This window comes from Phlebotomus papatasi, chromosome 3 (genome assembly GCF_024763615.1).
Source record: "Phlebotomus papatasi isolate M1 chromosome 3, Ppap_2.1, whole genome shotgun sequence".
In the NCBI taxonomy this organism is placed as follows: domain Eukaryota; kingdom Metazoa; phylum Arthropoda; class Insecta; order Diptera; family Psychodidae; genus Phlebotomus; species Phlebotomus papatasi.
The window spans coordinates 46354288-46369771 of record NC_077224.1 but is presented as its reverse complement, the minus strand read 5'-3'; the positions used below and the strand labels follow the sequence as shown (position 1 = coordinate 46369771).

At 33.7% G+C, this 15484-nt stretch overlaps 1 protein-coding gene across 1 annotated transcript; it reads left to right on the top strand.

Moving 5' to 3' along the window:
- The first annotated feature begins 883 nt into the window (after window positions 1–883).
- Window positions 884–6710, top strand: LOC129808000 (protein yellow-like). Its single transcript, XM_055857632.1, has 4 exons — window positions 884–1317; window positions 5147–5819; window positions 5886–5963; window positions 6034–6710. Exons 1-4 carry the CDS (start codon window positions 1013–1015, stop codon window positions 6400–6402), a joined length of 1425 nt encoding a protein of 474 aa, XP_055713607.1. The 5' UTR covers window positions 884–1012; the 3' UTR covers window positions 6403–6710.
- The last annotated feature ends 8774 nt before the right edge of the window (window positions 6711–15484 follow it).

Below are 15484 nucleotides of genomic sequence, written 5' to 3'. Positions count from 1 at the left end.
TGAGCACTTTCAGATGAGTGACCACAGATGCCGCTGCGATAGTGTCAAAATTAAAACCCATTTTTTTCAAAAACGCCTTTGTGCTCAATTGGTCAAATTTTAAAGTGTTGTAGCCTAGGCTTTGTTGTTTACAAAAAGTGGTGAGAACCAGAGATATGAGAAGTCAAATTTAATGAAATTTAAAACGCCATATCTTCATCTCTATTTGACCGATTTTGACGAATGAGGGCGCAAATTAAAGGTCTTGCAAAGTGCTACAACTTTATAGAACATTTGTACTTCGTAGGACTAACCCTAGGGGCGCTAAGTCAAAAAAACAATTTTCCTGTTACACAAATTCGATTATCTCGACTTTTGCTCAACCGAGTCTGATGATTACTTCGGCATAATTGTAGAGGACATTTCTACCCAAATTTCGTCCAAACGTCATTTTTTTGTTAAAATTATGCTATCTGCCCGATTTTGTCGATTTAGTGTGAAAAAAATGATTTTCCCATAATGCTTTGAAATCATTCAGATGCCAATTTGACTGCTGTGACTTAATACCAACATTTAGAAACATTATTATGAATATAAAAAAAATAAAGATTTTAAACTAATTACTCCCATTTAATAATAATAATTGAGAGATCAAGCTATAAATAACAAAACTTGAAAAAAAAAACATAAAATTACTCATGCACTAAATAAATAAACGAGAAGAGAAACATTGAACGAATTGGTGAGAATTAGGTATTTTTCTTATATTTCAAGCTCATTAAGCTTTACTTATGTTATATCAATGGGGAATGAAACAAAAATATCTTACATAATTAGGCAGAAAAATCTCAAAAAAGTAGCCTTGTCAGCTCTGACTATATAACACACACTGATATTTGTCTCCAGAGTCAGTCTCACCAGTGCAACGTTCCCAGTCAGACCAGCAAAGTTCTGACGCAAGTTTCTGGGGTTTACCATTTATGTTCTCAAAATTAACAAGTGAATAAAAGTGTATTAAAATTGTGAAGAAGCCATGAAGTTCGTGGCATATTTAGGCTTGCTCTTTGGAGTGATAGTGCTTGCAGATGGATATACACCCTTTCGTAATTGGGGAAATCAAGCCTCGAATTTGCCAAACTACACCAATGATAACAGACAAGTAGGACTTGGATCGCGCATTCAGGATCAAAATCAAAATCAGAGACCTGGCCAAAGAAGGGGTCCTTACGGTGGAGAATATGTATCATCAACCAGTCCCTTTGAAATTGTCTACGAATGGAAAATTTTTGATTATGAATACCCAAGTACTACCGAAAGAAGAGCAGCCATAGCTTCTGGGTGAGTTAAGCCGGTTTTTTTCTAATTAGCATCTTACAATACAAATGCCCAAGAAGCCTTTTATTCTTCATATCATCTTGCGCTCTAAATCTTTAAATATGTCAATACAGAATCAGGATTTTTTGATTTTTTCAAAATCCGTGGTTACATCCTATCTTTTCTCATCTGGAAAGCATTTCACTGATTCTATTATTTGCATTATATCCATTATATGGTAGGGTAAGTGTGCCAAATTTCAGCATAGTTACAAAGAAGCACCAAAGTCCCAAGTTTGATTAATACTACATTTAATAATAATTAATTTGATTAATAATACATTTTTAATACATATTGAAATTTCTTGTTATTTCATTTTTAGGAGGGTTGTTTGGCACCTTCAAAATTAGTTTATCATCTTCGTTTTCTTTAAATGAGCTTTTAAAATATTGAAAAATTAATAAAAATATAGGCATTGTTTTGGGTAGTATTCCGGCTACTTTGCGTGGAATTTCGGCCACCTTGTTTGTGACGGTCTTACCTGATAGAGGGTTAATTTACTTGCTTGGCCGAAGTTACACTCAAAGTGGCCGAAATTAAAATCTAACCTAAATTTGGCACATTTACCCTATATGAAAAAACTGTTTATAATTTATTAAAATATTACACAAATTATGTAACGGCCTACACGACTACTGATTCGGGATATGCAGCGGTAGTTCCCAATGAAGGCGGCTGTGAAGTCGGCGGCAGCCGCATTGAAAACATTATTTTTCGTATACTTCCAATGGAAGCTGATCTTTAACGTAATGTAATTTAGATAGACAAAAGAATTGTAGATTTAAATTAAATTGTGGATAGATCCAGCTTTCTTTAGAAATATACGTTTTCAATGTAGCGCAAGCTTAATGTAGCCCCAGATCATTGTAGCCCCACCTCTCCCTAATTCTCCTCAAATTCCATAAGATACATAGAAAAATCTTTCTGCCCATAATTCCAAATCTATAGTGAAAACTCGATCAATCCAGAAACTTATTATCAAAGCATGTAATAAAATAATAGCATACTAATCAGGGACTGATACGATAATTCCGAAATCATAAAGACAGAAAATGTAAGTGATATGTCTACGTCATTTTTAGAAAACTTGTCAGAATTTACCCAATCCTCTTAACAGCGGGCTCCTTATTCAAGGGATCTGGCTCTCAAATTAAAAATTTACTATTCCGATCTAATAACGCTTCATCTATAATCTTGCCTTGAAATTTTCTGCATTTAAAGGTAGAAAGAATTTCCCTAACCAGCTTTTAAATTAGAAAAACCTTTAGGGAGTTTAATATTTTCAATTTAGTTTTATTATTCTGAAGCTTATTGCATTTTTCCTTTAACGCTTAAAGAAATATAACACTTTAAATAAATATCTTTTTCTGAAAATAATGGCTCTGGCACACCTTTTAGATCAAAAAAAATTTATGAAGTCGAAATTCGAAACCTTTCCTTTCTCACATGTTTTGCATATGAGTATCTAATTCTTTCGCATACCAAATTCGTTTGAGCTAAATTGAATTTTTAGTGATGTTTAAGAGAAGAAGAAGAGTGCGAGAGAATGAAGATAGACATATGCAAAACATATGAGAAAGAAAGGGATCCGAATTTCGACTTCATGAAATTTTCCTGATCTAGGTGTGCCGGAGCCATAAGAATCAAGCTTTATGGCGCTGGCACACCTTTTATATTAGGAAAATTTCATGAAATCCAAATTCACATCCTTCTCTTTCTCAAACTGCTTACGTTGTTTATCCTACTCTTTCGCACTCTTGTTCTTCTTTTATACATCACACCAAATTTAATTTAGTTCAATCTAATTTTGGGTGGGAATGAATGAGATGGACATAAGAAAAAACATTTCAGAGGGAAAAGATGTGAATTTTACAGTAGACTCTCTCAAATTCGGGTTTTGGGATCGAAATGTCACCCGAATTAGAGAGAAATTCCTATATCAAACTATTAAAAATAAAAAATACAATGACTTTTTGTTGATCTGCATACTCATGTTAAGTTTACATACTCATATTAAATTTATAGTAAAATGAAAACTCCTTAATAATACAAAATAACATCATAACTAAGAAAAACCATGGAAAATTTAAGCATATTTTCTTCATTTAACAAGAATAAGTAAATGTGAAAAATATCAGCAAGCTTTTTTCAAATTTAACTACTGCCCTAATTAAATAGTAGCCCGATCTTAAAAGAGCCGAATTAGCGAAATTCTACTGTAATTTTACGAAATTTTCCTGGGGTACGTGGAATGATAACTTTTCGATACTACCGAATCGATAGTATCGATAAATCTATATATGTTAGATTAAGTGAATGTTGACTTTTTACGGATTGTTGGGCAATTCATTGAAACATTCTTAAAAGAATGAAGCTGTTGATAAACATCTATATTGGATACAGGAAGTCCAACTATCGTTTAAAGTTTTCAGAATCGACAGTCGATAGTATCGAAAATGAGTTATCATGTCACTCCTGATATAAAAGGTGTGCTAGGGCCATTAAAAACGCATTTAGATTTAGCGCTTAAATTTCTATCTTAGAATTGGAAGGTTAGAGATAGGGGGAAATGGGGCACCTCTGAATTAGATGAGCTTAAAATTGGGCTCTTTTCTCCCTATTTTTCGTAAATCATATAACTCACAAACAAGTTCGTTAAAGTTTGTGCTTTTTCCCAAATATTGCTCGTAATATGATCCCTTGATAAGCATTTTTTCTTCTTTTATTAACATTTGTTCACACTTTTGTTTGCCTAGCAAAACTTTAGGAACAAATGACAAAATTTTACAAACACTCTTCTGAAGAAGTACAAACTCTTACGAACGTTTTAGTAGGCTATACGATTTAGGAGAATTTCGTACGGGTGACTTTACCTCCTCCTGTTCGTAAGCTTATTTTTACTTCTAGCTAGAACTTAAGGATGGTCTTTACCGATCCTATCTACCGTGTCAGATCGGGAAGAACCGTTCTTAACCCATTTAGTCAATGTACCAGAAACACGTGAGATAGAATGTTCATATTTTGGAATTAGTTTCCTACTGATTAATAGATGATTTTTTTGAAAAGAAAAAAATTTATCTATTATGGGGGCGCGGGGAACCCCTGTCAAACACATATCTTAACGGTCACCGAATTTAAATTCTGTACATTAATTCATTATAAACTCTATTGCTTTAGATAGAGTAACTATCCAAGGAAACAAATTGGCAATCAGAATTCAAATCAGGAAACAGGAACGAGGCCAATTTTAATAAATTCTACGGTATGTCAAATTTCTCGTCCGCCATTTTGAGCAAAAATTTTGCATGACCTTCCGCGAAGCAAGAAAACAATAACAAATTCTATTTTCATCTTGGTCGGACTATTTTTCCTAAGTAATTGAAGAACTAAAGTTACTAAAAATCCATTCCCGACAGCAATTTGAGTATCAGTTGCCCAGGAATAAATCATCTAAAATCACTCAATTTGCGTATGATGTATAATACCATGGTAAGGAATGGGTTAAACATTAGAATTAAAGAAAAGCTTACGAACAGAAGGGGGTCAAAGTCATCCGCATCTACGGTAAGTCCTTATTTGGAATTTACAAACATTTATAAAAAGTTTTACAAAATATTTTTTCTATGTACAATTATTAATAATATTGGGTATAGATTTCAAATTTTTTGCTTCTTGGGTGAGAAAAGACAAAGACCTGTGAATGTACTGATGACAAGTTTCAATGATTATTAAGAACTTGTTTTATCGCAAGAGTTGTCTTCTTGGAATTACCTCACATAAAATACATTTTCAGAGAATACATTCAGGAAAATACCATGCCATTGGGAATTGATGCTTATGAGAATCGCTTCTTCATATCGATTCCACGATGGAAAACTGGTACCCCAGCTACCCTTGTGTGGTTGGATTTGCCATCAAGAGATAAGAGCCCGCTCTTGCGACCATATCCCAATTGGAACTTCCACACTACTCCCACAAATCCTGACTGCACAAAGTTCATGTCAGTATTTCGGGTTCATGTTGATGATTGTGGCCGACTTTGGGCTATTGATGCTGGAATGGTGAATACAACAAGCACCCCTAATCTCGTATGTCCTCCAAAGATTGTGGTGTTCGACCTTACTACTGATAGAGTCCTCCTCAATTATCCCATTCCACAAGACATTGTCAAAGAGGATTCACTCTACACAAGTATCCTCGTTGATATTCGCAATGGACAGTGTGAAGATGCTCATGCATATATCACGGATACTTGGCGTAGTGCTCTTTGGGTATTCAGTTGGGCTAAGAAACGAAGCTGGCGGGCTAGTAACTACTTAATGTTGCCAAATCCACATGCCTGTGAATACAATTTCCACAATCAACTGGACTATCAATGGACTGATGGGATATTTGGCACTGCTCTTGGGCTAGTTAATTCACAGGGGGATCGTCTCGTCTACTTCCATCCAATGTCAAGTTATGCGGTCTGTTGAAATATAACACTTTTATTTTTTTTATCACCACATAACTTTTCCCCATTTTTGCTTCAGGAATTCTCAGTTCGAGCGTCTGTGCTCCAAAACGAGACTATCTGGAGAGAAGGCATCAATGTCAACACTCAATTCAAGGTCTATCTTCTCATTTCGCGTGTTCTTCACAAAAAAAATATATTACTAATCTATCTGTGAAATTCTACAGCAAGTCGGCGAGAGAGGAACAAACAGTCAATCTTCTACATCCGGAATTGATCGGGATGGTGTCTTGTTCTACACATTAGTGAATCAAGATGCTGTTGGATGCTGGGACACAAATAAGGTGCTAGTGCCAAATAATATACATCACGTGGACCAGAGTCAGGTCTTCTTCTCCTTCCCCAACGATCTCAAAGTTGACAAGGCCGTAGATCAAGGTGTCTGGGTATTAGCCAATAATCTTCCACTGTATCTCTACACTGGTCTGGACTACAGCCAGGTGAATGTGCGCATCCTGCGGGCAAGCACTAAAAATGCTGCAAAAGATACAGCTTGTGATCCTACAAGAAGAGGTGGCAATATTGCATGGGGGTGAATTTGATAGTCAACTGACCTACATATTTTCTTTTTTGCGAAAGACTTTTTTATGATATTCCTCAATTACTCGAATCAATTAAATATTTACTTTGCAACATGTAGCATATATATTTTTTTATTATTCCCATAAACCATAAAGAATAAAACATTCAAAATATGACCTCAATGAACCTCTGTTGTTATCGTCCAAATTGCTAAATTTTTGTATCATAATGCTCATAAAAACTTTTACTAGCAATTTAAACTGCTTGACATTTGTTGAAAAGAAAACATTAGAAATCCAATAAAATAACGAACCATTGAAAAGTTTGCCTTAGCTTATTGTTGGGTACGATTCTATATCGTTCTGAATTATTCGACATGAATAAAATGAAGGGTAAGTGTGCCAAATTCCGACCAGCTTGCAATTTCGACCACCTGTTTTGTTCCTCGAATTCCCATGAACTTTGAGATTTTACGTACTTTAGAGATTATAAAATGCAAAAGAATAACAAAAAATGTAGCTTCGATAAACGAGATGACGTGAAAAAGATATTGGAAGAATTCCCGAAGGGCAAGGAACTATGAGAATAAAAAAGGGGGCCGAAATAGGGCACCAAAGCTATGTCTATATTTTTATTCATTTTAAAATATATTCAGAATGATTTTAGAGTAAATAAAGATGCTAAACTCTTTATAAGGTTCCAAGCAACACTCTTACAAAAGAAAAAAAATCAATTTGTATTTAAAATATTATATTTCAAACTTGAGACTTTGACGTTTGCATGCAACTATGCCGAAATTTGGCACACTTACCCAATACAGTAGACTCTCACTCAATCGGCTCTTTCTCAATCGGGCGTCAAATTTTGTTGACAGTTTTCACACTTAATTATGAAGCTAATTTGCTCAAATTCGCTGTAGTTCTTCCTATTTTATAGTGATTCTTTATAATTGAGCACTTTTTGTGGAATTTACAAAGGCTTTGACGCTAAATTCAATCGCTAAACCGGATGACATTTTGCCCCATATTCCCGATAGAGAGAGAGTCTACTGTATCTTTTTTTGCGTCTGCCGCCGTCTTTACAACCCGTCTCATCGGAAAAAAACATATACAACCATACTTTTTTTTTAAATTTGAAATTTAAATTTAGTTTTATTAATTGGCTAAATGGACTAATTACCAAAAATTTTACCTCCGTTGTCCCCAATTTCTTTATCTTTCCATAACGGTCACGGTAAAAAAATCACCTAATTCTTTTTTTGCCTATCACTACTTTCTTTACTTAGTTTTTCTCAATCGCTAATTCAGAACTAGGACGTATGCAAAAATACTTTTAAGACCATTTTAGAAAAAGTTGATAAGTAGTGCCAAAATCTAGTATAATTTATGGACCCCAGTTGGGTTTACGGGTAATAAAAATAGCAACAAGAAACCTTGATTTTTTTTTCTGTCAGGAGATAGATGATTTTAACTGAATGGCAAAATATCATAAGGCCCCCAAAAGGGGGCAATTTTAGAAAGAAAACTGGATCAGTTTTTTTTTTAAAGAAAGTCATTATCATCCTAATTTTTTAAATTGAAATACCGTAGATGCGGTTGACTTTGTCCTCATTTGGTAACTTGCTTTGACCCCTCCTGTTGGTAAGCTTTTCTTTAATTCTGGCACTTAATGATGTTCTTTACCGATCCGATCTACTGGGCTCAAACAGAAGTAGATTTTGATTCTCCAATAGTGTCTTGGATAAAAGGTAAATGGAACTCTATTTGCACAAAAAGTCGTTGAAGTTCGAAGAATTCAAATTCAATTTCAAATTTTCATACTAAATTTTCGAACAAGGTGGGGAGAATTTATGAAATATCACACTAAAAAGCTAGCAAAAGAGTTACTCAGTGATTATGGAGTGATTAAATACTGGGACAAGAACAGTAAGCGTCGTTGTTCTGTTTTTTCCTTACAACAATGTGAAGACCGTCACGTTTTGACACTTGAGCACTTCGAAATTCGAACAGGATGTAACTTCAGCCACCTTGCAAAAGTAATTAGGAAGTAAGAAAATCTCTTTTTTGGATCTTCAAATAGATTTTCGAATTTTTCAAGAACCTACTTCTGTACGAAAAGACTATTTCTAATCGATGAGAACCATTTTTAACATTGGAATTAGAATTAAAGAAAAGTTTAGGAACAGTAGGGCATCAAAGTCACCCAAAGAGGTACAAAATCATCCGCATCTACGGTATCACAATGAATTTAAAACACAAAAATTTATTTCGAAATTAATTTTATTACAGAATTTTTGCTATTTCTAATTACTATAATTTCTTTACGTTTTATCTATTCTTTTATTTTTTTTATACTATTACTATCGTTTTATTTTATTTTAAAAAGTCGAAAAAATAAGAGTATTTGTAGTTTGTAATGATTTTTAAGTTGCTCAAATGGCCTTTTCTATATGCAATTAAAAGACCTTTTGAAATAATAATCTGTAACTAAATATTAACCCTTTGAGAACGATTGCGTCACCGGAGATCCGAAAATGAAATTTTTCCTACGATCTTCTTAATTTATACTTTGCTCTAAAAAGTTAGAAAAAGTGATTTTTTCTGACCCCCAATTTTTGACCTTCTCGTCCTTAAAGGATTAAATGATCATAGTGCTTCATCAAGGGTTATAGATAACTGTGCCGCTCACGGTTCAGTTGTGTGTCGATATGTGGATTTTTTCTAAAAATGGTGTCGGTTTGCAGATATCCTGTCAAATTTCCGATCTTGTGCCTAAAGTAAATAAAGCTAATTCAAATCTGCTCTAAATGGAAACTTTTTGCTACTCCAAATGGAAACATCATTGTGTTCACGATAAATATAGTACAAAATTATTATATTTATATATTTTCTATACCACAGTTTCATTATTTAGTTAATTTTGCTCCAAATATAGTGAAAATCCATTCATATTCACAAATTTTAATTTGTTAATTTCTCAGAAAAATTAAAAGTATACCTTTTCACAATAGGCCTTCTAACGTAGTAAAAAAATTTCCTTCAAGAATTCAAGATGGCATTTTTTTAGGTTATAGGTATGTTTGGCCGAAATGTTCGCCTGGACCACTTCCAAAAAATATCCAAATATAAAAAAAGTAGGATCGGTCTTCGAGAAATACCAAAAAAAATGGTTTTGGTGCGGCTGCAGGGGGTGGGAGAAATATAATTATATAACTGCTATCTATTTGAGTTCGAGCAGTAATATCACAGAATTTAATTGGCAACATTGAAATTTAAATTTCTTGTGATAATTACTTCCTAAGTATTGTATTTATTTATTTAAAAAAGTTTTATTAAATTTAAACAAGTTTTTTTTTATTTTTTATTGTTTTCATTTAAAATTATTTAATATAAAAATCTTACAATAAAAAATTACTAATTAAAATTTATTGATCTCAAAGTTAAACCATACTAATCTTATTAATAGGTACTTCTGTAAAAAAAATTATAATTGTATTTTTTCCAGGAATTAAGGTTAATTTATTTAATCCATTGTAAACTATTTTGATTTTGAAAAACAGGAAAATGTCGTAAATGGAGCCATTATATTCCTTCATTTCCTTAAAGAATTAAATGATGAAAAAAGCTTTTGAGCTGATTATTCTAATATTTGCCAACATATCAGCAAGAGAAATTCTTATTTATTTAATTTTGAAATATTCCCAGAATACACCTCTACTGAGAAACTCCTAATATAAAGCTATAAGAAATAATGGAACAATGTATAGATATAGAAAAATAACCGTTTGGCGATAAAATTATCTCTCCTCAGCTATGGGCATGAATGATCACGAAATTATTGACTTGTTGCTTTATTGTTGTCTTCTTTCACAAAACACTCATTTATGCTTCATATTAGAATAAAATATATTGAACAATTTCTCCGCCTTTTCATTGTGACTTTGCTTCACACAAATTTTAACACACTTTCGATAGACATGGCTATTTTATTTATGTGAATTTCTTTCTCAGCCCCCTCCCCAAAAACAAAAAAAAAATAACAAAAAATTTGAACAAATTTTCGCGACGACAAATCTTCATTTTATTTTAAATTTACGATCAAAATTAAAACTTTATAGTGAAAAATAAATCAATGGGAAAGGATATTCCGAAATATTCATATAGAGCGAAATTGGATTTCAACTTATATGCACTTACAAGCTTATTGAATTTATGTATTATTTTGAATTGTTATTGTAAAGCACTCCTTTGAAATCTTTCACATCACACAATTTGAATTTTATTGTTCATTCTTTCGTGGAATATAGCCTCACAATTCAAGTACCTGTATTGTATTTATTGATGTGCCTACACTGAATTGTTTAACATGACGTAACGAATCAGGTGAAATTTAGAGAGTGCATCTCCATGTATACCTATAAATGTACAAAAAAAATCTTGGAGATGATCCAATCTAAAAGTGGACTATGCTACAATATTTTCAGCATTTTTACATTAAATAATTGCAATATACTGAAAATATCAATCGTGGTTGTTTGAAATATAAAATTTAATTTCTTAATATTCTTAACGGTCGTTCAAATTGGATGGATAAGCAAAGAAACTCCGGGATAGACCCACACAGTAAAAGGTCTAACTTTGCCTTGATTCGTTATCATCATTTTCAACCGCTTACGGTTGGACTTCATAAAACAGATGGTAATCGTCAAAACCGGTACAGCCGTGCACAGCTGAAGAATAAAATGGTTAAAATTGAGCATAAGTCCTGCATAGTTTAAACAAAATTGAATCTAAATTTTTAACAATTTTCTTAATCGTTTTATGTTTAACAACTGTGCGCGTTTTCAGCACAATATAAACCATTTTATGCTTGAGCTATGCAGATTTTATGCACAATCTCAGATTTTATGCACTGAGAAGTACGAGTTTCATGCACAATCTGAACCATCTTATGCGTGAACTTTCAGCACAATTTTAATTTAATATTTTAAATAAAGACTATTTTTTTTAATTCAACTCGAAATTTTGAGAGAATAATAAGGACAAAATGCGTTTTAAGAGCAAGAGGAGCGCTAAGAAAGCTCTGAAAGAAATTAGGTGACCCCAAAAAGCACTTGAAAGAATTTAAAGTGTCGCTTTTTGTTTAACAATGAAATCATGCAAAAATATAAGGGTAAAATATATTTTGAGACCTTTATGGGCGCCAAGAAAGCCTTTAGAACAGTTGGACGCCCCAGAAGGTGAGGGAATTAAAAAGGCTTTTACTTTACTTTAACGCGAAATTTTGATAGATAACGGAAAAATGCATTTTAAGAACTAGAGAGGCGCCCCAGAAAGTCTCTGAGAAAATTAAAAGAGTTGATGCAAATTTTGGTAGATTATAAGGACAAAAAGCATTGCAAGAACTAGAGGGGCTCTGCAGAAAAACTCGGAGTCTATTTTACTGAAATCTTTTTTACTTCAACATGGCAAGAATAAAGGGTCAGGGTTCAGTTGTCTTAAAAAAAAGGAACATCCGCGCCCCCGGAGGCTCGCGCCCTGGGCAGGCCGCCCCTTCCGCACCCCCTTAGGCACGCTACTGGCTCCTCGACTCTTAGTTCCTCACGAACGGCTACGTTCCTCACTCGATCTCGACGAGTGATTCCCTTAACCGCCCGAAGGTACCTCATCTCGGCAGCTTGTACTCGCGATCTTATACTTTCGGTCATTACCCCAATCTCATGGCCATAGGTAGAATAGGAATGAATACAGCTCTGAAAATCGATAACTTATTAGCCGAACGGCTAAGCTCGGCTTTCCTTATCGCGCTTCTGTTAAACTCCCTCATTACTGCAGAAGCTTGACCGATTCACGACGATAGTTCAGTGTGAAACTTACCGTCACTCGTGAATAACACCCTGAGATACTTGAACTTCTCTATCTGTGTCAATGTTACAATTTTCTCTACATGTGTCAAATTTACTTTGCTTTGACTTTTCAATAAAATGGAAAATTTTAGAAAAATCCTATACAGAACTTTATTTTACCTACCACTTAGCATAACGGAAAATATGCCCGAATTACATTGTGATCCAATATTATCATTATAAAAGATACTGATAAGAAAAGTAACGGACTTTTGTCCACTATTTAACTTGCCTTTGTATATGTTTTATTTTTTTAGAGAATAGTACAACATCAAGAATATTTTTTTCAAAGACTCTTGCTAATTCGGCTCTTTTAAGATCGGGCTACTTTTTAATTCGGGCGGCAGTTAAATTTGAAAAAGTTGGTTGCCATTTTTCGAGTTTGACTATATTTATCGAATGAAGTAAATATGCAAAAATACTTGCCATGGTTTAACTTAGGTAAAAATAAATGGATCAAATTGATCCAATTTGATCAAATTGATGGATCAATTTAACAAGTTTTATTATGATAAATATGCATTCAGAGATTAAAATTGTATACAAACTTTGCAAAAGGATCAAATTTGGATCAATTTAATCCTTTTATTTTTACCAGTGGATGTGATTTTTCATTATTATGAAGTTTTAATGCAATTTACAATAAGTATGAGTATGTAAACTTAATATGAGCACGCAGATGAACAAAAAATTGTTACATTTCACATATTTTACACCCGAATTTATCTCTAATTCTGGTGACATTTCGGTCCTAAATGTCCGAATTTGGGAGAGTCTACTGTAGAATCTTTAAAAATTCCTGTTGAGTACTTCTCTGCAATCTCTGTCTTTATCGGGGAATGGTTTCGTTTGTTGTAGTCTTAAAGCTCTTAATTCTTGTATTAAAGGGTTGATATTAACAAAAATTGCTCTATGAAGTTCAAGAATTACTATTATTAATGTTATTAAGTCATCTAACTATATCTCACAGGATGTAGAACTTACTTAATTAGGTGGATGCAACGTCCTTTTAACCCTTTAAGGACGATTAGGTCACCGGTAACCCAAAAATAAAATTTTTCCTACGGCCATCTAAAGTTGTGTTTTGTCATAAAGTGAGAAAAACGTTTTTTTTTTTTTCTGATCCTCAATTTTGGAGTTTCTCGTCCTTAAAGGGTTAAGGGACCGGACCTGTCGCACTAGACTCTTCCAGTTTAGGCGAATCTCCCTCAGCTCGCTTCAGAAACGTAGCACAGATCGCTGTCGAAAAATCCGTCTTATCCGAGCCTCCTTGCGAGTTTTCGTTACAATCTTGCTTTTACAGGGAAGAGTTGTCAGTCTCTCGCCCAACCCTCTAAAAGTACCAAACCCCTTGTTCGTTAGCCCCAGGTCAGTGACTTTCCACTGATATTGGCTACTTAATCTTCCATCATTCATCTCAGTGTATCCGGGCCTACAAGGCATTGAAGGGAAGAAGCTATAGGGGAATGCAGGTATGGTTCGCACAGAGTGAACCTTCAAACGACGCAATTTTTTTTCTTTGGAAAGAGCTGATATTACATTTCTCATCTTGTCGCATGAGGTAATTAATTGTATATCTTGTGACTAAGAAATGATGAACTAGGTTTTTGCACCCAAAGAAAAAAATTCGTATTGTTTGAAGGTTCACTTTGTGCGAACCATGCCTACATTCCCCTATGTTGCATTACCATCTCATTTAGACCCCAGAGCCCGGCGCGAGACGCCTTTCGGCGGCGGCGGCTAAATTTCGTTTTACAGTCAGCGGCGGCTGGCGCGCCGGCGCGCCAGCCAAAGCTCTTGGCGGCGACGGCGCCAGGCGCGCCGGTTGTTTTTTCTTCGAATTGCATGCAGAAATTTAAACAAAATCTGCTGTTCTCAAATATTCTGTATTTTTCTCAAGAAAAACCGTTCGTGAAAGCTCTATAAATTATCGCTTTGGGTTTTTTTTTTTAAATTGTTTGACAATTATTTGACATAGGAAATAATTCTATGAGCTGAAGTGAAGCCTTTACGTAGTTTCAGAAAAATAACAATACTCCAACCGTCTTGGAATTCGTCCAGTTATTCATTTTACCAATCGAACTCCACAGACAGAGCGTGACGCTTTGATACTTCTTTTATAATAATTAAGGGATTGTATGGGTCAGAATGGCAAAAACAACACATTTTGATTACATTTTTGTCAAAAGTATAATTTTTTTTTTTGAAAAGTATGAATTAAACTCTTAAGCCTCTTAAGCATATAAAAATGCAACTGTTGTAATATATCCCTTGAAATTTTCTTTTAAAAATTTTAAAGATTTAGCCCTTCGGAGTTGGGACCTTGTTTTCGGAGACCTTTTTGAAAAAAGATTTTTTCGGAAGACAAAATTACCGTGACAAGGAAAGTACTCGGGCCATCGAAAGAAATTTCTTTATGAAACTTTGCATATTACTTAATTTTAGAACGACAAATACGATAGTGCAATTTATTGTGTAACCCGTTAGAGGGTGACCTAAAAAATATGTTTTTTAGGGATATCTCGAAAACTACTCTCACGATTGTTGTCATTGTCAGATACGTTTTTTTATGTTTTTCCATTAAATTTATGAAATTTTCATGAAATTTATTAAATTTTCGTGAAACATATAAAAATTTACTGTATTAAATTGAATGGTAATGACTGGTTGATATATATATCTTGCGAAATACATTGCACAGATTATGTTTTGTAAATGAAATGAAACTGTACTTTTTAAGTGAACGAGTATGATTATTATGATAATAACATTTATTTTCAATTCAATTCCAAACCATATAAATATTGTATGGAGTACGATATAATATGCATAAAAATTTTTCACTTTTTAGAAGGTCCGTTGCTATTTTTAGTTATGAAATTTATCTATTTTTAAGGTTTCATCTCTATTTGTTAAATAAAATGGTGCTGAAAACACGCACAGCTCAAGCATCAAACGGGCAAAATTGTGCTGAGAACATGCTTACATCAAGCATGAGCGGGCAGATACTTCGCGTAAAAACACGCACATCTTAAGCACATAACGGATAATGATGCGCTTAAAAATCACGCATAGTTTAAGCATAAAACGTTTATTATTCCGCTTAAAAACACAAACAGCTTAACCTTTTAACAACGAGATACTTTCTACGGACAGAAAATCAACAATAAAAATTAAACTCAGAAACATAA

Bases quoted from the DNA above. Each gene is read 5' to 3' on its own strand.
- LOC129808000 (XM_055857632.1), top strand. From the start codon at position 1,013: ATGAAGTTCGTGGCATATTTAGGCTTGCTCTTTGGAGTGATAGTGCTT. The intron at 5,820-5,885 runs GTCTGTTGAAAT...TTTTTGCTTCAG, and splicing joins ATCCAATGTCAAGTTATGCG to GAATTCTCAGTTCGAGCGTC. The intron at 5,964-6,033 runs GTCTATCTTCTC...GAAATTCTACAG, and splicing joins ATGTCAACACTCAATTCAAG to CAAGTCGGCGAGAGAGGAAC.